Source organism: Anomaloglossus baeobatrachus, chromosome 2 (genome assembly GCF_048569485.1).
Source record: "Anomaloglossus baeobatrachus isolate aAnoBae1 chromosome 2, aAnoBae1.hap1, whole genome shotgun sequence".
In the NCBI taxonomy this organism is placed as follows: domain Eukaryota; kingdom Metazoa; phylum Chordata; class Amphibia; order Anura; family Aromobatidae; genus Anomaloglossus; species Anomaloglossus baeobatrachus.
This window is the reverse complement of record NC_134354.1, coordinates 785,605,385-785,629,590: the sequence shown is the minus strand read 5'-3', so window position 1 is coordinate 785,629,590 and position 24,206 is coordinate 785,605,385. Positions and strand designations below refer to the sequence as shown.

Below are 24,206 nucleotides of genomic sequence, written 5' to 3'. Positions count from 1 at the left end.
GGTTGTAGCGGGAGGTTCTGTTGTGGGGCGGGGGGGTTGTAGCGGGAGGTTCTGTTGTGGGGTGGGGGGGTTGTAGCGGGGGGGGGTGTTCTGCCTGGATGGGGGCTATAGTGGGAGCTCTGCTGTGGGGGGATTGTGGCGGGAGGTCCTGTTTTATGCGAGACTCTGCTGGAGTGTTGTAGCGGGAGTTTTTGGTTTTGCTTTGAATGTTCGAGAAAACTTTGGCTACGTTCACACATTGAATTTTTGGAGAGTTTTTTTTATTTTTTTTTCCTGACTGGAGAGTGCTGCGTTCTTCACATCTGCAGCTTGTTCTTTCCACGTTGCTGCAGCATTTTGCAATGAAGACATGGGGGAAAAAAAATTCCTCAACCATGTGTTTTTGATAAAACACAAATGACGCATGTAATTGGCACCAAAAAATACCCCCAAAACAACAAAATCTGCTTTACTGTCGAAAGAGCAGAAGAAAAAAATACTGCAAACCACAACGTGTGAACAGGGCTTTGGGCTGTAGACTTTGGTGCAGCTGATAAGGCTTCAGGAAGACCCTGGCGCTCCTGTCCCTGGCGCTCCTGTCCCTGGCGCTCCTGTCCCTGGCGCTCCTGTCCCTGGCGCTCCTGTCCCTGGCGCTCCTGTCCCTGGCGCTCCTGTCCCTGGCGCTCCTGTCCCTGGCGCTCCTGTCCCTGGCGCTCCTGTCCCTGGCGCTCCTGTCCCTGGCGCGGCTCTGCCTCCTGCTTTGGATTGATTACATATTGACAGAACCTTGAGTCTAGGCCTCAAAACTGAAGAGAACCACCATTCTTTACACTGCAGGCAGGAAAATGCAGCGCTTGTCCTGTGTCGGTCAGTTACATCCATACAGGACTGATTCCCGCTGATCCTCGCCTGACGCTGTTGGAATTTCAGAAGCTGCAGACATTTGGGTTTTTGGTTCTTTAAACCTCCCCCTGAGCGCTGCTCCGGTTCTGCTCCCATCCGTCTTGTGTTACTGAGCTCAGCATGTCTGACTATTCCTAGACTGCATAAAGGGACCAGCTGCGCCGCACAAGCTGCTCGCTCCTGCCACATGATGCAGCCTCTTCTGTCGCATTACTTAATCATTCCAGCGTTCCTCAACAACTTTATAAAGTCTGTAAAGTTTTCCTGTACCAGCGAAAAATGCACGTTATACCCCAGAGATTATCTGCCGTATTATACTGCACCCTGCGAGCGGAGACCTCACCCCTGTAACTGGGAAATGTATTTCTATAAATGTGTGTGTACATAATAACTACTATAATACTGCTATATACAATACTATAATACTGCTCCTATGTACAAGAATATAACTACTATAATACTGCCCCTATGTACAAGAATAAAACTACTATAATACTGCCCCTATGTAGAAGAATATAACTACTATAATACTGCCCCTATGTACAAGAATATAACTACTATAATACTGCCCCCTATGTACAAGAATATAACTACTATAATACTGCCCCCTATGTACAAGAATATAACTACTATAATACTGCTCCTATGTACAAGAATATAACTACTATAATACTGCTCCTATGTACAAGAATATAACTACTATAATACTGCTCCCTATGTACAAGAATATAACTACTATAATACTGCTCACTATGTACAAGAATATACCGTAACTACTATAATACTGCCTCTATATACAAGAATATAACTACTATAATACTGCCCCTATGTACAAGAATATAACTACTATAATACTGCCCCTATGTACAAGAATATAACTACTATAATACTACTCCCGCTCCTCATCATCCTACTCACCCCTCCTCCCCGCTCCTCGGCGTCGCCCTCCTCATCCCCGCTCCTCGGCGTCGCCCTCCTCATCCCCGCTCCTCGGCGTCGCCCTCCTCATCCCCGCTCCTCGGCGTCGCCCTCCTCATCCCCGCTCCTCGGCGTCGCCCTCCTCATCCCCGCTCCTCGGCGTCGTCCTCCTCATCCCCGCTCCTCGGCGTCGTCCTCCTCATCCCCGCTCCTCGGCGTCGTCCTCCTCATCCCCGCTCCTCGGCGTCGTCCTCCTCATCCCCGCTCCTCGGCGTCGTCCTCCTCATCCCCGCTCCTCGGCGTCGTCCTCCTCATCCCCGCTCCTCGGCGTCGTCCTCCTCATCCCCGCTCCTCGGCGGCGTCCTCCTCATCCCCGCTCCTCGGCGGCGTCCTCCTCATCCCCGCTCCCCCTCTTTGTATCTGCAGTTCCTGTCTCTTCTGTACCGGTGTGTTCTCTGTGCTGGAGACTTGCGCTGCCCTCTGCTGGTAGTCTCTGATATCACTTGTACGGTTTCATTTATTCTTGCACAGTGCAATCTTCTAAAAGGTCTGATCCTTCAGGAGATGGCATCCCTGTTATTGGTGAGGGGGCGTGAAAGGCAATAAAAAAAGACAATCTGCCCTTCCTTGTCCTCCCATGTTTTCCCTCCCCCCCCCCCCTCCTCCTCCATTCAGTGTCTTTGTGGCCCTCTTGACAATCTGCCTCCCTCCTGTGTCTTTGGACCTAACTTACTCCCCTCCCAGGTGTCTCTTTGATCGTCCCCTCCTTCTGTGTTTTTGAGCCCACCACCCACCCCCTTTTTTTGGGGGGGCTTCCTTAATTCCATAGCCCTTTTTGTGTCTTTTGTCTTCCATACCTCCCTGCACCCTTAACCCCTCGTCTCCCTCCCTTCTGTGTTGGTCCCACTTTACCCTCCATCATATCGAGCTCACTGATGGATTCACTGTTTACTCATTCTGCTGTTTATACAGCCTCTATGCATCACAGTACATAATGTGACTGGTCCACATATTCTAATGGAAGCCTGTTACAATATGAGCTTTTTACACCACAGCCCCTGCACGTCTGCCCCTGCACGTCTGCCCCTGCACGTCTGCCCCTGCATCCTCGGAGGTGTCTGTACTCTCTGGAGAGCGCAGATCACTTGGTCCTGAGTCCGCAGTTACCATACCTCGGGAGATAACTGCGTTATCTGGGGAGATGAGCGCAGGCCCCAGCCTCAGCAGTAATATACTGGGAGCCTTATCGCGTCTGCCACATTCTGCTCCCGGTATTAAGACGTCTTCTGATGTCACTTGAGATATCCCCTTATCAGCAGACGCAGAGCGGTGGAGAGGTCTCGGTGGATCAGCGCCGGCTCTCCAGGATCACCTGTACATCGGGGGAAGCTCGGCAGGAGTCAGCGCTTCAGGATCGTTCCTCTCTAATATTGACTGCCGGCCGGGTCTGTCACCTTTTTAGGTTTAATGAAGAAATTGTAATGTGCTGCAAAAAAAACAAAATAAGACCAGAAACTGAGACGTCTCAGACAGGAACCTGCCGAGGAATCCTGGAGCTCAGTCCACGGCGTCATCAACCCACTGGCTGCGTGATTGCTGCAGTGCATCTGTTACTGTGTATGTAGGGGCGAGACCGATCAATCTAGGGTGGGAGCAGTCAGTCTGTGGGGTGGCCGAGTGGGGAGCAGTGAGCCTATGGGGTGGGGGAGCGGCCAGTCTGTATGGCGGTGGGGTGGGGGAGTGGCCAGTCTGTATGGGGGTGGGGGAGCGGCCAGTCTGTGTGGCTGTGGGGCGGGGAGCGGTCAGTCTGTGTGGCGGCGGAGTGAGGGAGCGGCCAGTCTGTGTGGCGGCGGGGTGGGGGAGCGGCCAGTCTGTGTGGCGGCGGGGGGTGGGGAGTGGCCAGTCTGTGTGGCGGCGGGGGGTGGGGAGCGGCCAGTCTGTGTGGCGGCGGGGGTGGGGGAGCGGCCAGTCTGTGTGGCGGCGGGGGTGGGGGAGCGGCCAGTATGTGTGGCGGCGGGGGTGGGGAGTGGCCAGTATGTGTGGCGGCGGGGGTGGGGAGTGGCCAGTCTGTGTGGCGGCGGGGTGGGGGAGCGGCCAGTATGTGTGGCGGCGGGGGTGGGGAGTGGCCAGTCTGTGGGGTCTCTTTTGTCTCCTTGATATCGCTGCCTCACTCCGGTCGCCCCCGGCCTCCACTCTCTGGAGGTCCCTAAAAGAAAAAAAAAATTAAATTATTTTTTCAAAGTGGTAAATGATCAGGATTTCAGTGTCTTCCAGGATGGGGGGTGTTTTGGATGGGGGGGGGGGGGTGTTTTGGATGGGGGGTGTTTTGTTGGACAGGACCCGGCACTGTTGTTAGCTCAGATGTGCGCTGTCCGTGGTCCTGAATATTAATGGAATAATCCAGCAGTGATAGTACCTGTGACCTGTATCCCTGTATACTCTCTGCTGTGATCTATATGATTGTATAGGGCTTTCTGTATTTTTTTCTCTATTGTGTGCAATGTTTTTTATTCTTGGTATTATCGGATTTTTAGATTTGTATTGCTGGGAATAGGGGGACGTTATAGTCCTTTTTTAATATAATTTCTCGTTTTCTTGCAGAGATCTGTCTTCCACCATGAATCCGGTTTACAGCCCTGTGCAGCCAGGGGCTCCCTATGGAAATCCAAAAAACATGGCCTACACAGGTATGAGGGAAAGATGGCCTCCTGTATTGTCCGTGCGTCTGACCGGCGTGTGCCAGAGGTTAATGTGCATGAGCCTCATGTTTTCAGGCCATGTAGTGGAGGTTGGGTTGTAGGGTCTTCTCTCCACCCCCCGTTCCCGGGGAATGGGGTACAGGTGTAATCCTTCTTGGCCACAGTGTCCTGCTCCCATTACATTCCTTTCCTTCAGAGGCTTGATGTGCGCGGTGTGCTGCCGCGCCTCCGCGCGGTGTGCTGCCGCGCCTCCGCACGGTGTGCTGCCGCGCCTCCGCGCGGTGTGCTGCCGCGCCTCCGCGCGGTGTGCTGCCGCGCCTCCGCGCGGTGTGCTGCCGCGCCTCCGCGCGGTGTGCTGCCGCGCCTCCGCGCGGTGTGCTGCCGCGCCTCCGCGCGGTGTGCTGCCGCGCCTCCGCGCGGTGTGCTGCCGCGCCTCCGCGCGGTGTGCTGCCGCGCCTCCGCGCGGTGTGCTGCCGCGCCTCCGCGCGGTGTGCTGCCGCGCCTCCGCGCGGTGTGCTGCCGCGCCTCCGCGCGGTGTGCTGTATTTCTTTTTGTTTTCTTTTTTTGTACTTCTCTTCACACTGCAAAAAAACTCCAAAACCCCTCTTGCAGGCCGTATTCTGACAGAATAGTCTTGGTAGTTAGAGGGTTAATGGGACGAGCGTGTCCTTGCACAGTTCTCTCGCTCTCCCGCTTGTTCTCTTAGTGCCGGGCTCGGGGCTTGCAGAGGACGCAGTGTTCTTTGTAAGGTCGGCCGCACAATGTGCTGATCTCTCACTAAATGCCACCTCTTATACATAAAGAACAGCGCGTACCAGAGCGCGGGCACCGGACCCAGAGGTCTCCGATAAGCCTGGCATTCCTAGAGGATGAATGCTAATGTCTTGTAGAGCAATCGGAAAGTGGGAGCATTCCCGGCATGCGGCGGGCCTTCCTAGTGGGAGGATTCCCATCATGCGGCGGGCCTTCCTAGTGGGAGGATTCCCATCATGCGGCGGGCCTTCCTAGTGGGAGGATTCCCGGCGGGCCTTCCTAGTGGGAGGATTCCCGGCGTGCGGCGGGCCTTCCTAGTGGGAGGATTTACGGCGGGCCTTCCTAGTGGGAGGATTCCCGGCGTGCCTCCTAGTGGGAGGGTTCCCAGCATGCGGCGTGCCTTCCTAGTGGGAGGATTCCTGGCATGCGGCAGGCCTTCCTAGTGGGAGGATTCCTGGCATGCGGCAGGCCTTCCTAGTGGGAGGATTCCTGGCGTGCGGCGGGCCTTCCTAGTGGGAGGATTCCCGGCATGCGGCGTGCCTTCCTAGTGGGAGGATTCGCGGCGTGCCTTCGTAGTGGGAGGATTCCCGGCGCGCGGCAGGCCTTCCTAGTGGGAGGATTCCCATCATGCGGCCAGCAGGATTCCTGGCATGCGGCGGGCCTTCCTAGTGGGAGGATTCCTGGCGTGCGGCGGGCCTTCCTAGTGGGAGGATTCCCGGCATGCGGCGTGCCTTCCTAGTGGGAGGATTCCCAGCGCGCGGCAGGCCTTCCTAGTGGGAGGATTCCCATCGTGCGGCCAGCAGGATTCCTGGCATGCGGCGGGCCTTCCTAGTGGGAGGGTTCCTGGCATGCGGCGGGCCTTCCTAGTGGGAGGATTTCCGGCATGCGGCGGGCCTTCCTAGTGGGAGGATTTCCGGCATGCGGTGGGCCTTCCTAGTGGGAGGATTCCCGGCGTGCAGCGTGCCTTCCTAGTGGGAGGATTCCCGGCGTGCCTCCTAGTGGGAGGGTTCCCGGCATGCGGCGTGCCTTCCTAGTGGGAGGATTCCCGGCGTGCCTCCTAGTGGGAGGGTTCCCAGCATGCGGCGTGCCTTCCTAGTGGGAGGATTCCCAGCGTGCCTTTCTAGTGGGAGGATTCCTGGCGTGCGGCGGGCCTTCCTAGTGGGAGGATTCCCGGCATGCGGCGGGCCTTCCTAGTGGGAGGATTCGCGGCGTGCCTTCCTAGTGGGAGGATTCGCGGCGTGCCTTCCTAGTGGGAGGATTCCCATCATGCGGCCAGCAGGATTCCTGGCATGCGGCGGGCCTTCCTAGTGGGAGGGTTCCTGGCATGCGGCGGGCCTTCCTAGTGGGAGGATTTCCGGCATGCGGTGGGCCTTCCTAGTGGGAGGATTCCCGGCATGCAGCGTGCCTTCCTAGTGGGAGGATTCCCGGCGTGCCTCCTAGTGGGAGGGTTCTCGGCATGCGGCGTGCCTTCCTAGTGGGAGGATTCCCGGCGTGCCTTCCTAGTGGGAGGATTCCCGGCGTGCCTTCCTAGTGGGAGGATTCCCGGCGTGCCTTCCTAGTGGGAGGATTCCCGGCGTGCCTTCCTAGTGGGAGGATTCCCGGCGTGCCTTCCTAGTGGGAGGATTCCCGGCGTGCCTTCCTAGTGGGAGGATTCCCGGCGTGCCTTCCTAGTGGGAGGATTCCCGGCGTGCCTTCCTAGTGGGAGGATTCCCGGCGTGCCTTCCTAGTGGGAGGATTCCCGGCGTGCCTTCCTAGTGGGAGGATTCCCGGCGTGCCTCCTAGTGGGAGGGTTCCCGGCATGCGGCGTGCCTTCCTAGTGGGAGGATTCCCGGCGTGCCTTCCTAGTGGGAGGGTTCCCGGCATGTGGCGGGCCTTCCTAGTGGGAGGCTTCCCGGCGTGCCTTCCTAGTGGGAGGATTCCTGGCATGCGGCGTGCCTTCCTAGTGGGAGGATTCCCGGCATGTGGCGGGCCTTCCTAGTGGGAGGATTCCCATCATGCGGCCAGCAGGATTCCTGGCATGCGGCAGGCCTTCCTAGTGGGAGGGTTCCTGGCATGCGGTGGGCCTTCCTAGTGGGAGGGTTCCTGGCATGTGGTGGCCCATGTTGGAAGATTCCCGGCATGCGGCGGGCCTTCCTAGCGGGAGGATTCCTGGCATGCGGCGGGCAGGATTCCTGGCATGCGGCGGGCCTTTCTAGTGGGAGGATTCCCGGCATGTGGTGGGCCTTCCTAGTGGGAGGGTTCCCGGCATGCGGCGGGTCCTCCTAGTGGGAGGATTCCCGGCATGTGGCGGGCCTTTCTAGTGGGAGGATTCCCGGCATGTGGCGAGCCTTCCTAGTGGGAGGATTCCCGCCATGCGACGGGCCTTCCTAGTGGGAGGATTCCCGCCATGCGACGGGCCTTCCTAGTGGGAGGATTCCCGCCATGCGACGGGCCTTCCTAGTGGGAGGATTCCCGCCATGTGGCGGGCCTTCCTAGTGGGAGGATTCCCGGCATGCGGCGGGCCTTCCTAGTGGGAGGGTTCCTGGCATGCGGCGGCCCTGATGAGTATTTGTTACTGGTGGTGGTGGGGGGGGGGGGGGGTTGCCAGCATGCGGCAGCCCTGATGGGGGTTTACCAGTGTGCAGGGGTTCCTGGCGGGACGGTTCCCAGCGTGCGGCGGCACTAATGGGGGGCTGTTACCGGCGTGCAGGGGTTCCCGGCGTCTCAGGAGGGGGGTTTCCGGTGTGTGGAGAACAATTTCATGTGGTTGATACCTCATCACTAGTGATGGATTCTGGCTTCCCTTTCTCGGGGTTTCCTTACAGTCGGCGTCGTTGAGTGAAATTCTCCGCACTCCGCCGTCGCCGCAGCGTCTAATAATAGTCCATGCGGATTTCACTGGCAGGGATGGATCCGGGCGCTGACGTCACCGCGGTATTAGCGTAGAGATACACCGCCTGGAGGGCAATGTGACACACAGGAAATGTAATGAAGTGTTACACGTTATTCTGTTGCCATGGCAACAGCCTCCCAGATCCTCTCCTTATTGTAGCATTATGTAATACACGAGTGGTTGTGTCTATGGGGCCACGATCCCTCCAATAACGCGTCACTTAGCGCCCCCCGATGTCTCTGCTAATGTATTTCCCGGCTCACAATTTAAGTTATTAGCAGAATCCCGTGCTTGGAAAGATTAGCGGCGTCATCGCATTTCTCCCCTTTTTAATTAAGCCTGAAATACACGTTTGATGTTACAAATTATATAGGTGATCCCAAAGGCCAGATCCCCAAAAATCCTAACCAAGATCCAGTGTATGGGATCCAGTGTCTGCCCCGGCGATCAGATCAGCAGACGGATCGCTGTGTTTTGCATTGCTCAATGAGTTTTCAATGAGTGTCTTATGAAAATATTCACCCCCTTAGCATTTTTCGTGTTTTTTGCTAACCGTGTTTCCCTGAAAATAAGACGGGGTCTTATATTTTTTTGCTCTGAAAAATGGGCTGGGGCTGACTCTGGGAGGATTGATCCCTGGTATCTGGCCCGATGCCGGTCTCCATATAAAGTCAATGGGGACCAGAATCCGGCGCAAAGGGTAAGGAGCAAGCGCTTCAGACTTAGCCCCCGGGGCAGGTGTCACACTGCTCCCACGGCCTCTCATTAACCTCCCGGGGCTCTCATTACCTTCATTGAACGTGCGCTGCTTCCCCTGCCCACCGGCGTCTGCGATTGGTTGCAGTCAGATGCGCCCCCATGCTGAGTGACAGCTGTCTGACTGCAACCAATCACTGACACCGATGGGCGGGTCTATTTCGTACAGTAAAACAAAGTTGGCGTAAGATCCCCCCCACATCATGATACCCAGCACAGATATAGCCAGACAACCGGGGGCTGGTAGTCTCAGGCTGGTGATACCCATTGTTATTGGGTACCCCCTAACCTAAAAATATCAGCCTGCAGCTGCCTGGAATTGCCGCATCCATTAGATGTGACAGTCCTAGCACTTTACCCAACTCTTTCTAATTTTTTTTTTTTTTTTTTCTCCTCCTGGTGCAGTGGAAATTGGGGTAATAAGGAGTTAATGGCATCCCCTAGACGCCACTAAGTCCTAGATTAGTAATGGAAGGTGTCTGGGACCCCTCCACCAACTCCCCCCCCCCCCCCCGCTTCATCTGTAAGTGAGAAAAAAATAATAAACACAAACACCAAAATAATAAAATAATCCTATTTATTTATCTATTTTTTGAAATTACAAAAAAAATACCCCCTTTCACCACTTTAACCCCCCCAAAACACCCCTGCAGGTCTGACGTAATCCACACTAGGTCCCACAACGCTTCCAGCACTGCTATATCTGAAGCTTAGAACATGACTGCCCGCTGTGAGGTTCAAGCAGAAACTGAACCGTGATCAGTGGTGACGTCACTCAGGTTAGCCACAGCCAAAGCTGGAATCCTCTACCTGTGACCGCAAATCATCTGAGTGACGTCAATGATGATCGCACGGCTCACTTTAGTCGCTGCCTGAACCTCACAGTGGGTGGTCATGTTCTATGGTGCTCCCTGTGAGCTTCAGGTGAAGCCGTGCTGGAAATGTTGTGGGACCTTGTGTGGATTGCGTCAAACCTGCAGGGGTGTTTTGGGGGTTAATAAAGTAGTGAAAGAGGGTGTTTTTTGTCCTTTATTCCAAATAAAGGATTATTTTGGTGTTTTGCGTTCTTCCTTTTCACTTACAGATTAGTGATTGGGGATGTCTCTAGATGCCTCCCATTACTAATCCTAAGGCTTAGTGGCAGCTGTGGGCCATTAACTCCCTATTACCCTGATTGCCACTGTACCAAGGCAACGAGAAGACTGAAGGTCCAGCGCCAGAATTTCCATATCTAATGGATGTGCCAGTTCTAGGGCGGCTGCTATTGTTAGGCTGGAAAGGGCCAAATAACCTCCATCCCAGGCTCAAATCACTGACATTAAAACATGTCTTTTGCTCAGGAATATTCCTGTTTTTTGTACCGTCCACATTCCCCTCCAATATGACCATTTTCCCCTGTCCCCGCTGACGAAACTCCTCCCCCAGTAAGATGCTGCCACCACCATGTTTCACTGTGGCGATAGTGTTTTTGGGGTGGTGGTGTTTTTTTTTTTTTAATGCCAGACATAGTGTTTACCTTTTGTGGCAAATAAGTTCAATTTTGGTCTCATCTGACCACAGCCCCCTCCTCCGTACATCTGGGGAGTCTCCCACACTTCTTTTGGCAAAATCAAAACGAAACTCAATTTTTGGCTGTAAATACTTTCTGTTCCACTGTTCTATAAAGGCCGGCTCTATGGAGTGTACGGCTTATTGTGGTCGTATGGACACATCCTCCAGTCTCTGCTTGGGAACTCTGCAGCTCCTTCAGGGTCACCTTTTGGTCTCTATGCTGCCTATCTAATTAATGCCCTCCTTGCCCGGGCTGAGAGTTTTGGTGGGCGTCCCTCTCTTGGCAGGTTTGTTGTGGTACCATGTTCTTTCCATTTGATGGTGCTTTGGGGTTCATCAAAGATTGGGATGTTTATTTTTTTACCACAACCCTGACTTGGTCTCCTTTTGGTCTTCCTGTTGATGTTTGTAGCTCTCCTTGGTCTTTATGGTGGTGCTTGGAGATCTCCTTGGTCTGTGTTTGGAGAGCTCCTTGGTCTGTGTTTGGAGAGCTCCTTGGTCTGTGTTTGGAGAGCTCCTTGGTCTGTGTTTGGAGAGCTCCTTGGTCTGTGTTTGGAGAGCTCCTTGGTCTGTGTTTCGAGAGCTCCTTGGTCTGTGTTTGGAGAGCTCCTTGGTCTGTGTTTGGAGAGCTCCTTGGTCTGTGTTTGGAGAGCTCCTTGGTCTGTGTTTGGAGAGCTCCTTGGTCTGTGTTTGGAGAGCTCCTTGGTCTGTGTTTGGAGAGCTCCTTGGTCTGTGTTTGGAGAGCTCCTTGGTCTGTGTTTGGAGAGCTCCTTGGTCTGTGTTTGGAGAGCTCCTTGGTCTGTGTTTGGAGAGCTCCTTGGTCTGTGTTTGGAGAGCTCCTTGGTCTGGGTTTGGAGAGCTCCTTGGTCTGGGTTTGGAGAGCTCCTTGGTCTGGGTTTGGAGAGCTCCTTGGTCTGGGTTTGGAGAGCTCCTTGGTCTGGGTTTGGAGAGCTCCTTGGTCTGGGTTTGGAGAGCTCCTTGGTCTGGGTTTGGAGAGCTCCTTGGTCTGGGTTTGGAGAGCTCCTTGGTCTGGGTTTGGAGAGCTCCTTGGTCTGGGTTTGGAGAGCTCCTTGGTCTGGGTTTGGAGAGCTCCTTGGTCTGGGTTTGGAGAGCTCCTTGGTCTGGGTTTGGAGAGCTCCTTGGTCTGGGTTTGGAGAGCTCCTTGGTCTGGGTTTGGAGAGCTCCTTGGTCTGGGTTTGGAGAGCTCCTTGGTCTGGGTTTGGCGAGCTCCTTGGTCTGGGTTTGGCGAGCTCCTTGGTCTGGGTTTGGCGAGCTCCTTGGTCTGGGTTTGGCGAGCTCCTTGGTCTGGGTTTGGCGAGCTCCTTGGTCTGGGTTTGGCGAGCTCCTTGGTCTGGGTTTGGCGAGCTCCTTGGTCTGGGTTTGGCGAGCTCCTTGGTCTGGGTTTGGCGAGCTCCTTGGTCTGGGTTTGGCGAGCTCCTTGGTCTGGGTTTGGCGAGCTCCTTGGTCTGGGTTTGGCGAGCTCCTTGGTCTGGGTTTGGCGAGCTCCTTGGTCTGGGTTTGGCGAGCTCCTTGGTCTGGGTTTGGCGAGCTCCTTGGTCTGGGTTTGGCGAGCTCCTTGGTCTGGGTTTGGCGAGCTCCTTGGTCTGGGTTTGGCGAGCTCCTTGGTCTGGGTTTGGCGAGCTCCTTGGTCTGGGTTTGGCGAGCTCCTTGGTCTGGGTTTGGCGAGCTCCTTGGTCTGGGTTTGGCGAGCTCCTTGGTCTGGGTTTGGCGAGCTCCTTGGTCTGGGTTTGGCGAGCTCCTTGGTCTGGGTTTGGCGAGCTCCTTGGTCTGGGTTTGGCGAGCTCCTTGGTCTGGGTTTGGCGAGCTCCTTGGTCTGGGTTTGGCGAGCTCCTTGGTCTGGGTTTGGCGAGCTCCTTGGTCTGGGTTTGGCGAGCTCCTTGGTCTGGGTTTGGCGAGCTCCTTGGTCTGGGTTTGGCGAGCTCCTTGGTCTGGGTTTGGCGAGCTCCTTGGTCTGGGTTTGGCGAGCTCCTTGGTCTGGGTTTGGCGAGCTCCTTGGTCTGGGTTTGGCGAGCTCCTTGGTCTGGGTTTGGCGAGCTCCTTGGTCTGGGTTTGGCGAGCTCCTTGGTCTGGGTTTGGCGAGCTCCTTGGTCTGGGTTTGGCGATCTCCTTGGTCTGGGTTTGGCGATCTCCTTGGTCTGGGTTTGGCGAGCTCCTTGGTCTGGGTTTGGCGATCTCCTTGGTCTGGGTTTGGCGATCTCCTTGGTCTGGGTTTGGCGATCTCCTTGGTCTGGGTTTGGCGATCTCCTTGGTCTTCGTGGTGTGGTTGGGAGGTTTCCTTGGTCTTCATGGGGTTGTTTGGTTAGTGGAGCCTCCTGTTAATGGTGTTGCAGCCTCGTTGACGTTTCAGAAAAGGTGTGTATGTGTGTATAAACTATCTGTGCCCTGGACACTTGGGGTGCGTGCCCATGATAAGTGTTTGAAGCGTTTTGGATGTAAGGTGTTTTCGCTGTGTCCAAAATGCTGCATTGTACAAGCACAGTGGATGGATTTCTAGAAATCCCGTGCCCACTGTGCTTGTTTTTTCCCCAGCAAACACTGATCTGCTGTGCATCTTTCCAGACCGCAGCATGTCAATTTTTTTGCTGCGGATTTGCATGCATCCTCCATAGGGCGAACACAAGCGAGAGAGCGCAGTGCACCGAACCCTGATGGTGGGTACAAGAAGCTGCGGTCTCCTGCGGTGGAGACGCGTGGCCCTGCAGGTCAGGACCTGCCGCATCCCGGATGCAGTGAGTCCTGATTGTGGGCACATACCCTTAGGGCTGCTTCTCACTTGCGAGTTTCTCGCAGTAGAGCAATGCGAGAAAAACTCGCATGGAAATCGGACACATGTTAGTCAATGAATCAGCTCTCATCTGCGATTTTTTTTTTTTTTTTTTTTTTTTTTTCTCAGTCCAAATCGGACCGAGAAAAAAATCGCAGCATGCTACTTTTTTGCGAGTTTCTCGCACCATTTGTCCCAATGATTTCCTATGGAAGGGGATTAAAAGTAGCATCACACACGCGCACCAGCGTTCACATTTGCGAGTGTGGCAGTAACTTCGCACATTAGATGAATGTGACATCACATTCCCATAGGTTAATTAAATGACACATGTGTAATAGCTTTTATCTAATTACGATGTTGCATGAAACTAGCATCGCAATCGCAACACACACGCGAGCAAAAAGCATCGCACTTGCGTTGCACTCGCACCTAACCTGAACTAAAATCAGCCGAGTATTTTTCAGCCCAGTCGGACCGATTTTACTCGCATAGATGTGTTTCCAGCCTTAGATTGCACACAGGTGCACTTACGACCACTAAGCATGTGACTTATGAAGGGAAAAGCTTACACCAGAATTTTTTAGGGAATTCCTAGCAAAAGGGTTGAATACATATGCATATGACAATTATTTATTTTATCCCATAAATTTCAATTTCAGCCTAAATTATTCTCATTTCACTTCCCCAACTGAGACTTAGGGGTGCTTCACACACAGCGAGCTCGCTGCCGAGATCGCTGCTGAGTCACGCTTTTTGTGACGCAGCAGTGACCTCATTAGCGATCTCGCTGTGTGTGACACTGAGCAGCGATCTGGCCCCTGCTGCGAGATCGCTGCTCGTTACACACAGCCCTGGTTCGTTTTCTTCAAAGCCGCTCTCCTGCTGTGACACACAGATCGCTGTGTGTGACAGCAAGAGAGCGACAAATGAAGCGAGCAGGGAGCAGGAGCCGGCGTCTGACAGCTGAGGTAAGCTGTATCCAAGATAAACATCGGGTAACCAAGGTGGTTACCCGATATTTACCTTAGTTACCAGCCTCTGCAGCTCTCACGCTGCCTGTGCTGCCGGCTCCGGCTCTCTGCACATGTAGCTGCTGTACACATCGGGTTAATTAACCCGATGTGTACAGCAGCTAGGAGAGCAAGGAGCCAGCGCTCAGTGTGCGCGGCTCCCTGCTCTCTGCACATGTAGCTGCATTACACATCGGGTTAATTAACCCGATGTGTACTGTAGCTAGGAGAGCAAGGAGCCAGCGCTCAGTGTGCGCGGCTCCCTGCTCCCTGCTCACACTGGTAACTAATGTAAACATCGGGTAACCATACCCGATGTTTACCTTAGTTACCAGTCTCCGCAGCTTCCAGACGGCGGCTCCGTGCAAGCGCAGCGTCGCTTGCACGTCGCTGCTGGCTGGGGGCTGTTCACTGGTCGCTGGTGAGATCTGCCTGTTTGACAGCTCACCAGCGACCATGTAGCGATGCAGCAGCGATCCTGACCAGGTCAGATCGCTGGTCGGATCGCTGCTGCATCGCTAAGTGTGAAGGTACCCTTAGTGTGGGGGCATCTTACAGATTATATATAGATATAGATATAGATATAGATATAGATATAGATATAGATATAGATATAGATATAGATATAGATATAGATATAGATATATATATATATATATATATATATATATATATATATATATATATATATATATATATATATATATATATATTTATATTTATATTTATATTTATATTTATATTTATATCTCAATGACAAGACACTTAAAAGGAACAATAAATACAAATGATCCGGGGCCCAGTCTTTTCTTCGTTCGCAGCCTCCTGTGACTCGGGTCTCCCATTTCTCCTGCCCTTTCAGTATTTTTTGCTGACAGAACACACTGGACACTTTCCGGACCTCCTGTTTTTCTACTGAACTGGGTAAATGATTTTTTTTTTTTTCTAATTACTCTATTTTTACACAATTTTTCACTTTTTTTTTTTTATTATTATAAATGCCTCGGTCATCCCTTGGCTTTCATATATCTGGGTGTTTATAGTTCTCTGATATTTTTGACATTTTTCTTTCCATTCTCATTTTTCCTGGGTGACTGCACACATTTGCGTCGTTCCGTGTTAAGACGGATCCTATATTTAGCGCCGGCCCCCGGGGAGTAGGCAGCGATTACAGAGCACAGTATGAGATGCCTGCTGGTGTACGGAGCGATACCAGCATCTGAGCCAGCACCGCCATGGTACAGCCGGCGCCCGGGGACACACGAGCGGCCGGGTGGACACAATGCTCGGTATGGTGAAGAGCTGCGGACATCTGCTTTCCTCTATTTGTAAGGACCTCTGCTATCTGTCAGTGAATGAGGCCTCACCTGACAGATCAGTGTTTGCTATAGATGTATGTAGTCTAGACCGTCATCTGTGAGCGGCAGAATCACACCTTTTTGTCTTGATAGTTTGTTACAATGTTTTAGTCAGACTACTCTATAGACTTTTTCATGGTTTGTTTGTTTTTTTATTTTTCATGCACGTGTGTTAAGTGGCAGCGTCTCAATAGATTTCTTATAATCTACTCCGGATATTGGTGTAAATCTTGGCAGAAATCCGCATTGGTTGTTAAATTGTTAGTTGTCTCCATGGTTACAGACTACTAACCATCCCTGTGTGTAGTCTGATCTCCTGTCTGATAAAGCTCAGGAGACGGAATGCTCGGTGAGTGTTCTGTTGCCGTGGAGACGCACTGATACATTGTGCTCTTTCTCACTGCTGGAGGTCCCTGTGCGCTTTACATATGTTCCCATTACTCCAGGGGCTGTGTGCGCCCCCATAAAGCCAGACAATTTTAAGTTACCGTAATATTCGCCATGTTTTTCTCATTTTTCTTCCATCACATGACCAAGAAATCAATTGGTGTATGGATAACAATCTGAATTTCTGTGGAGACTGGTCCGGGGCATGTAATGGATGATTCGAGGCCCTGCTGATCTCTAATACCGCGACAAAGGGGAGGTTGAAAGCGATTGATGTCATTGTGTGCAATTAACCCTTTTACTGCCAGGGGATGGATGGATGGATGGAATATCTATGAGATATATATATATATATATATATATTTTTTGAAATATGTTCTACCACTAGAGGGGGCTGCGGTTACATCTAGCAGATTGATGGCGCAGGAGCAGGCATCTTTTTTGGATTTGTCGGGTATCCCTCTGAAGAAGTGTGCAGACATTAGCTGTCAGTATGCTATGAAGGAATGGCATCCATGTAATGAATGCTTCCGGGAAGAGGACCCGCCGTTTTGGGACCGTCCATATAGGATAAGACGACATTATGAATGAGCGGGTCACTATGGAATGATGTCTGCATCGCTTTAAAGTTGAAATGCAACCAACATGGCAGCTGATATGGCCCCTTCTTGCAGTGACCTGGGGGTCCTCGTGTGTGTATAATATATATTTATTGATATATGAATGCTGTATTGGGGACCTCTGTACAAGTGATGGGGATGATCGTAAAACATAAAGGGGTTTACATAACTCCTAATGGTTCTTCCCCTTCCTGAACTATACTGTCGCCACCCCCGGCTTCTTGAAATCCTTAGAAATTGAGTTGCAATATATATCGGCATTTTAGAACTTTTTTTTAACGTTCAGTAATTTTTGCTTAAATGGAAAATCGCCTTTAAAACATTGCGCTGATCGTAGGGCTGACCCCTTTAAGATTGGGGTCCCTTGCCAATACAAATCTCGTCTCTGCTGCTTTGTACTCTATGCTCTGATCTGTATCGCCTGCGCAGAGGATGGCGGTGTCTGCAGGTGTATTCTATGCTCTGATCTGTATCGCCTGCGCAGAGGATGGCGGTGTCTGCAGGTGTATTCTATGCTCTGATCTGTATCGCCTGCGCAGAGGATGGCGGTGTCTGCAGGTGTACTCTGTGCTCTGATCTGTATCGCCTGCGCAGAGGATGGCGGTGTCTGCAGGTGTATTATGTGCTCTGATCTGTATCGCCTGCGCAGAGGATGGCGGTGTCTGCAGGTATATTCTGTGCTATGATCTGTATCGCCTGTGCAGAGGATGGCGGTGTCTGCAGGTGTATTGTATGCTCTGATCTGTATCGCCTGTGCAGAGGATGGCGGTGTCTGCAGGTGTACTCTGTGCTCTGATCTGTATCGCCTGCGCAGAGGATGGCGGTGTCTGCAGGTGTATTATGTGCTCTGATCTGTATCGCCTGCGCAGAGGATGGCGGTGTCTGCAGGTGTATTCTGTGCTATGATCTGTATCGCCTGTGCAGAGGATGGCGGTGTCTGCAGGTGTATTCTGTGCTCTGATCTGTATCGCCTGCGCAGAGGATGGCGGTGTCTGCAGGTGTATTCTGTGCTATGATCTGTATCGCCTGCGCAGAGGATGGCGGTGTCTGCAGGTGTATTATGTGCTCTGATCTGTATCGCCTGCGCAGAGGATGGCGGTGTCTGCAGGTGTATTATGTGCTCTGATCTGTATCGCCTGCGCAGAGGATGGCGGTGTCTGCAGGTGTATTCTATGCTATGATCTGTATCGCCTGTGCAGAGGATGGCGGTGTCTGCAGGTGTATTATGTACTCTGATCTGTATCGCCTGCGCAGAGGATGGCGGTGTCTGCAGGTGTATTATGTACTCTGATCTGTATCGCCTGCGCAGAGGATGGCGGTGTCTGCAGGTGTATTATGTGCTCTGATCTGTATCGCCTGCGCAGAGGATGGCGGTGTCTGCAGGTATATTCTGTGTTCTGATCGCCTGCGCAGAGGATGGCGGTGTCTGCAGGTATATTCTGTGTTCTGATCGCCTGCGCAGAGGATGGCGGTGTCTGCAGGTGTATTCTATGCTCTGATCTGTATCGCCTGCGCAGAGGATGGCTGTGTCTGCAGGTGTATTCTATGCCCTGATCTGTATCGCCTGCGCAGAGGATGGCGGTGTCTGCAGGTGTATTGTATGCTCTGATCTGTATCGCCTGTGCAGAGGATGGCGGTGTCTGCAGGTGTATTATGTACTCTGATCTGTATCGCCTGCACAGAGGATGGCGGTGTCTGCAGGTGTATTCTGTGCTATGATCTGTATCGCCTGTGCAGAGGATGGCGGTGTCTGCAGGTGTACTCTGTGCTCTGATCTGTATCGCCTGTGCAGAGGATGGCGGTGTCTGCAGGTGTATTATGTGCTCTGATCTGTATCGCCTGTGCAGAGGATGGCGGTGTCTGCAGGTGTATTCTGTGCTCTGATGTGTATCGCCTGCGCAGAGGATGGCGGTGTCTGCAGGTGTATTATGTGCTCTGATCTGTATCGCCTGCGCAGAGGATGGCGGTGTCTGCAGGTGTATTCTGTGCTCTGATCTGTATCGCCTGCGCAGAGGATGGCGGTGTCTGCAGGTGTATTGTATGCTCTGATCTGTATCGCCTGTGCAGAGGATGGCGGTGTCTGCAGGTATATTCTGTGCTCTGATCTGTATCGCCTGCGCAGAGGATGGCGGTGTCTGCAGGTGTATTCTGTGCTCTGATCTGTATCGCCTGCGCAGAGGATGGCGGTGTCTGCAGGTGTATTCTATGCCCTGATCTGTATCGCCTGCGCAGAGGATGGCGGTGTCTGCAGGTGTATTGTATGCTCTGATCTGTATCGCCTGCGCAGAGGATGGCGGTGTCTGCAGGTGTATTCTGTGCTCTGATCTGTATCGCCTGCGCAGAGGATGGCGGTGTCTGCAGGTGTATTCTGTGCCCTGATCTGTATCGCCTGCGCAGAGGATGGCGGTGTCTGCAGGTGTATTGTATGCTCTGATCTGTATCGCCTGTGCAGAGGATGGCGGTGTCTGCAGGTGTATTATGTACTCTGATCTGTATCGCCTGCACAGAGGATGGTGGTGTCTGCAGGTGTATTCTGTGCTCTGATCTGTATCGCCTGCGCAGAGGATGGCGGTGTCTGCAGGTGTACTCTGTGCTCTGATCTGTATCGCCTGCGCAGAGGATGGCGGTGTCTGCAGGTGTATTCTATGCCCTGATCTGTATCGCCTGCGCAGAGGATGGCGGTGTCTGCAGGTGTATTCTGTGCTCTGATCTGTATCGCCTGCGCAGAGGATGGCGGTGTCTGCAGGTGTATTGTATGCTCTGATCTGTATCGCCTGCGCAGAGGATGGCGGTGTCTGCAGGTGTATTCTATGCTCTGATGTGTATCGCCTGCGCAGAGGATGGCGGTGTCTGCAGGTGTACTCTGTGCTCTGGTCTGTATTGCCTGCGCAGGGGATGGCGGTGTCTGCAGGTGTACTCTGTGCTCTGGTCTGTATCGCCTGCGCAGAGGATGGCGGTGTCTGCAGGTATATTCTGTGTTCTGATCGCCTGCGCAGAGGATGGCGGTGTCTGCAGGTATATTCTGTGTTCTGATCGCCTGCGCAGAGGATGGCGGTGTCTGCAGGTGTATTCTATGCTCTGATCTGTATCGCCTTCGCAGAGGATGGCGGTGTCTGCAGGTGTATTCTATGCTCTGATCTGTATCGCCTGCGCAGAGGATGGCGGTGTCTGCAGGTGTATTCTATGCCCTGATCTGTATCGCCTGCGCAGAGGATGGCGGTGTCTGCAGGTGTATTGTATGCTCTGATCTGTATCGCCTGTGCAGAGGATGGCGGTGTCTGCAGGTGTATTATGTACTCTGATCTGTATCGCCTGCACAGAGGATGGCGGTGTCTGCAGGTGTATTCTGTGCTATGATCTGTATCGCCTGTGCAGAGGATGGCGGTGTCTGCAGGTGTACTCTGTGCTCTGATCTGTATCGCCTGTGCAGAGGATGGCGGTGTCTGCAGGTGTATTATGTGCTCTGATCTGTATCGCCTGTGCAGAGGATGGCGGTGTCTGCAGGTGTATTCTGTGCTCTGATCTGTATCGCCTGTGCAGAGGATGGCGGTGTCTGCAGGTGTACTCTGTGCTCTGATCTGTATCGCCTGTGCAGAGGATGGCGGTGTCTGCAGGTGTATTATGTGCTCTGATCTGTATCGCCTGTGCAGAGGATGGCGGTGTCTGCAGGTGTATTCTGTGCTCTGATCTGTATCGCCTGCGCAGAGGATGGCGGTGTCTGCAGGTGTATTGTATGCTCTGATCTGTATCGCCTGCGCAGAGGATGGCGGTGTCTGCAGGTGTACTCTGTGCTCTGATCTGTATCGCCTGCGCAGAGGATGGCGGTGTCTGCAGGTGTATTCTGTGCTCTGATCTGTATCGCCTGCGCAGAGGATGGCGGTGTCTGCAGGTGTATTCTATGCCCTGATCTGTATCGCCTGCGCAGAGGATGGCGGTGTCTGCAGGTGTATTCTATGCCCTGATCTGTATCGCCTGCGCAGAGGATGGCGGTGTCTGCAGGTGTATTGTATGCTCTGATCTGTATCGCCTGTGCAGAGGATGGCGGTGTCTGCAGGTGTATTATGTACTCTGATCTGTATCGCCTGCACAGAGGATGGTGGTGTCTGCAGGTGTATTCTGTGCTCTGATCTGTATCGCCTGCGCAGAGGATGGCGGTGTCTGCAGGTGTACTCTGTGCTCTGATCTGTATCGCCTGCTCAGAGGATGGCGGTGTCTGCAGGTGTATTCTATGCCCTGATCTGTATCGCCTGCGCAGAGGATGGCGGTGTCTGCAGGTGTATTCTGTGCTCTGATCTGTATCGCCTGCGCAGAGGATGGCGGTGTCTGCAGGTGTATTGTATGCTCTGATCTGTATCGCCTGCGCAGAGGATTGCGGTGTCTGCAGGTGTATTCTATGCTCTGATGTGTATCGCCTGCGCAGAGGATGGCGGTGTCTGCAGGTGTATTCTATGCCCTGATTTGTATCGCCTGCGCAGAGGATGGCGGTGTCTGCAGGTGTACTCTGTGCTCTGGTCTGTATTGCCTGCGCAGGGGATGGCGGTTTCTGCAGGTGTACTCTGTGCTCTGGTCTGTATCGCCTGCGCAGAGGATGGCGGTGTCTGCAGGTATATTCTGTGTTCTGATCGCCTGCGCAGAGGATGGCGGTGTCTGCAGGTATATTCTGTGTTCTGATCGCCTGCGCAGAGGATGGCGGTGTCTGCAGGTGTGCTCTGATCTGTATCGCCTGCGCAGAGGATGGCGGTGTCTGCAGGTGTATTCTATGCTCTGATCTGTATCGCCTGCGCAGAGGATGGCGGTGTCTGCAGGTGTATTCTATGCCCTGATCTGTATCGCCTGCGCAGAGGATGGCGGTGTCTGCAGGTGTATTGTATGCTTTGATCTGTATCGCCTGCGCAGAGGATGGCGGTGTCTGCAGGTGTATTCTGTGTTCTGATCGCCTGCGCAGAGGATGGCGGTGTCTGCAGGTGTATTGTATGCTCTGATCTGTATCGCCTGCGCAGAGGATGGCGGTGTCTGCAGGTGTATTCTGTGCTCTGATCTGTATCGCCTGCGCAGAGGATGGCGGTGTCTGCAGGTGTATTCTATGCTCTGATCTGTATCGCCTGCGCAGAGGATGGCGGTGTCTGCAGGTGTATTCTATGCTCTGATCTGTATCGCCTGCGCAGAGGATGGCGGTGTCTGCAGGTGTATTCTATGCCCTGATCTGTATCGCCTGCGCAGAGGATGGCGGTGTCTGCAGGTGTATTCTATGCTCTGATCTGTATCGCCTGCGCAGAGGATGGCGGTGTCTGCAGGTGTATTGTATGCTTTGATCTGTATCGCCTGCGCAGAGGATGGCGGTGTCTGCAGGTGTATTGTATGCTTTGATCTGTATCGCCTGCGCAGAGGATGGCGGTGTCTGCAGGTGTATTCTATGCTTTGATCTGTATCGCCTGCGCAGAGGATGGCGGTGTCTGCAGGTGTATTCTATGCCCTGATCTGTATCGCCTGCGCAGAGGATGGCGGTGTCTGCAGGTGTATTCTGTGCTCTGATCTGTATCGCCTGCGCAGAGGATGGCGGTGTCTGCAGGTGTATTGTATGCTCTGATCTGTATCGCCTGCGCAGAGGATGGCGGTGTCTGCAGGTGTATTCTATGCTCTGATCTGTATCGCCTGCGCAGAGGATGGCGGTGTCTGCAGGTGTATTCTATGCCCTGATCTGTATCGCCTGCGCAGAGGATGGCGGTGTCTGCAGGTGTATTGTATGCTCTGATCTGTATCGCCTGCGCAGAGGATGGCGGTGTCTGCAGGTGTATTCTATGCTCTGATCTGTATCGCCTGCGCAGAGGATGGCGGTGTCTGCAGGTGTATTCTATGCCCTGATCTGTATCGCCTGCGCAGAGGATGGCGGTGTCTGCAGGTGTATTCTGTGCTCTGATCTGTATCGCCTGCGCAGAGGATGGCGGTGTCTGCAGGTGTATTGTATGCTCTGATCTGTATCGCCTGCGCAGAGGATGGCGGTGTCTGCAGGTGTATTCTATGCCCTGATCTGTATCGCCTGCGCAGAGGATGGCGGTGTCTGCAGGTGTATTCTATGCCCTGATCTGTATCGCCTGCGCAGAGGATGGCGGTGTCTGCAGGTGTACTCTGTGCTCTGATCTGTATCGCCTGCGCAGAGGATGGCGGTGTCTGCGGATTCTTATTCGCCATCATGGTTCTGTCGTCTTCTGTTTAATTGATTTAACCCTTTCAGGAGCCTTCTGTTTATAATCACTACTCACTGGGCTTTGTCTTTCCCCCCCCAGGTTACCCCGCTGGATACCCCACAGCTGCTCCTGCCTATAATCCCAACATGTACGCCACCAGCAGCCCCGGCTATGCCCCAGGTAAGAGCGTCCTCCCGCAGCACGCCGTCAGCCCTGATGTGGCACGCCGCGCTCCTCTATGTATATTTAATGCTGCTCGTCTGTCTGACAGAGCGGGGGAGCGCGGAGGGGAGGCGCGGGCTGTTAGATCTGCGCCGTTCACCTGCAGCCTCCAGAGAGGGAGGGGGGGGATGGAGCTGCTGACGGAAAATACAGATGCAAGCAGGAATAATAGCTGCCTCTTTGCACCCTCCGTATGATGTGGCGAGGAGGTGACGGCATAGGGTGTGCACAGTCCAGATGCTCGTCATTAACCAGATCCGGATTTATCAAAAATGTACATCCACTAATGAAAAGCTGTGTCGTTACATATAATGTACGGGAAAACGTGGAGACTCCGTGTATATACATTATACGACAAGGGGAAACTGCTTCCAATGTGTCCTGCTCTGTTACCGGCCGCTGTGCTCCTGTTATGTAGGTGGTTCAATTCTGGCAGCACGATAGGTGCCGGGACGTCCTTTCCCCACACTTCTCATATGCATTATTCCTGACATTGGCCTGGAAGAGTGTATCTCTGTGCCCCTCGCTACCCATAGGGAGCCCAACACCTGCCTATGACCGTATATTCACATAATAAAATTATTGTTCTTAATGTTCTTATAATCCGAAACATACGGTATATTATGTTCTTTTCCTCCCAAAAATTTTGGAGGAAAGTGAGGGGTGCGTCTTATAATCTGAATGTAGCTTACCGGGGTAATGGAAAGGGGTGGCAAGAGGCCGGGGGAATGCTGCGGTTACTATGCAGGGGCTGCGGTGGCTGGGCTGGTGTTGGGGCGGCTGTGCGGGGTCTGCGGCAGCTGGTGTTGCGGTGGCTGTGCGGGTACTGCCGCGGCTGGTGTTGGGGCAGCTGTGCGGGGTCTGCGGCGGCTGGTGCTGGGGCGGCTTTGCGGGGACTGCGGCTGGACTGGCGCTGCGGTGAGGACTTCAAATAATGCCGCCCAGAGTGAACGCATGCGCAGATGGAGCTCTTCACTCAAGCGCTCATCTGCACACGTGCTTCCTCCGGCCCATTGATCTCTCAGCAGCAGACTTAAGGAAAATGGTGCCCGGAGGTGGCGCGTGCGCAGATAGATCTCGGCTTGCCATTGATTCGAGAGCTCAATCTGTGCAGACTCTGGGCACCATTTATTTTGAAGCCCTCACCGCCCGCAGCCGCTGCAGCCCTAGCCCCAGTACAGCTGCACCACCACAGCTACCCCAGA

General features: G+C 53.5%; 1 protein-coding gene across 1 annotated transcript in view; it reads left to right on the top strand.

The window, feature by feature from the left end:
* Positions 1 to 3,329: 3,329 nt before the first annotated feature.
* FAM168A (family with sequence similarity 168 member A) overlaps positions 3,330 to 24,206 on the top strand; it is a 41,116-nt gene continuing 20,239 nt past the window's right edge. The window contains exons 1-3 of the mRNA XM_075334742.1: positions 3,330 to 3,417; positions 4,402 to 4,487; positions 22,879 to 22,959. Coding sequence (XP_075190857.1) covers positions 4,418 to 4,487; positions 22,879 to 22,959 — 151 coding nt within the window. The 5' untranslated portion in view covers positions 3,330 to 3,417; positions 4,402 to 4,417. The remainder of the gene's footprint in view (positions 3,418 to 4,401; positions 4,488 to 22,878; positions 22,960 to 24,206) is intronic.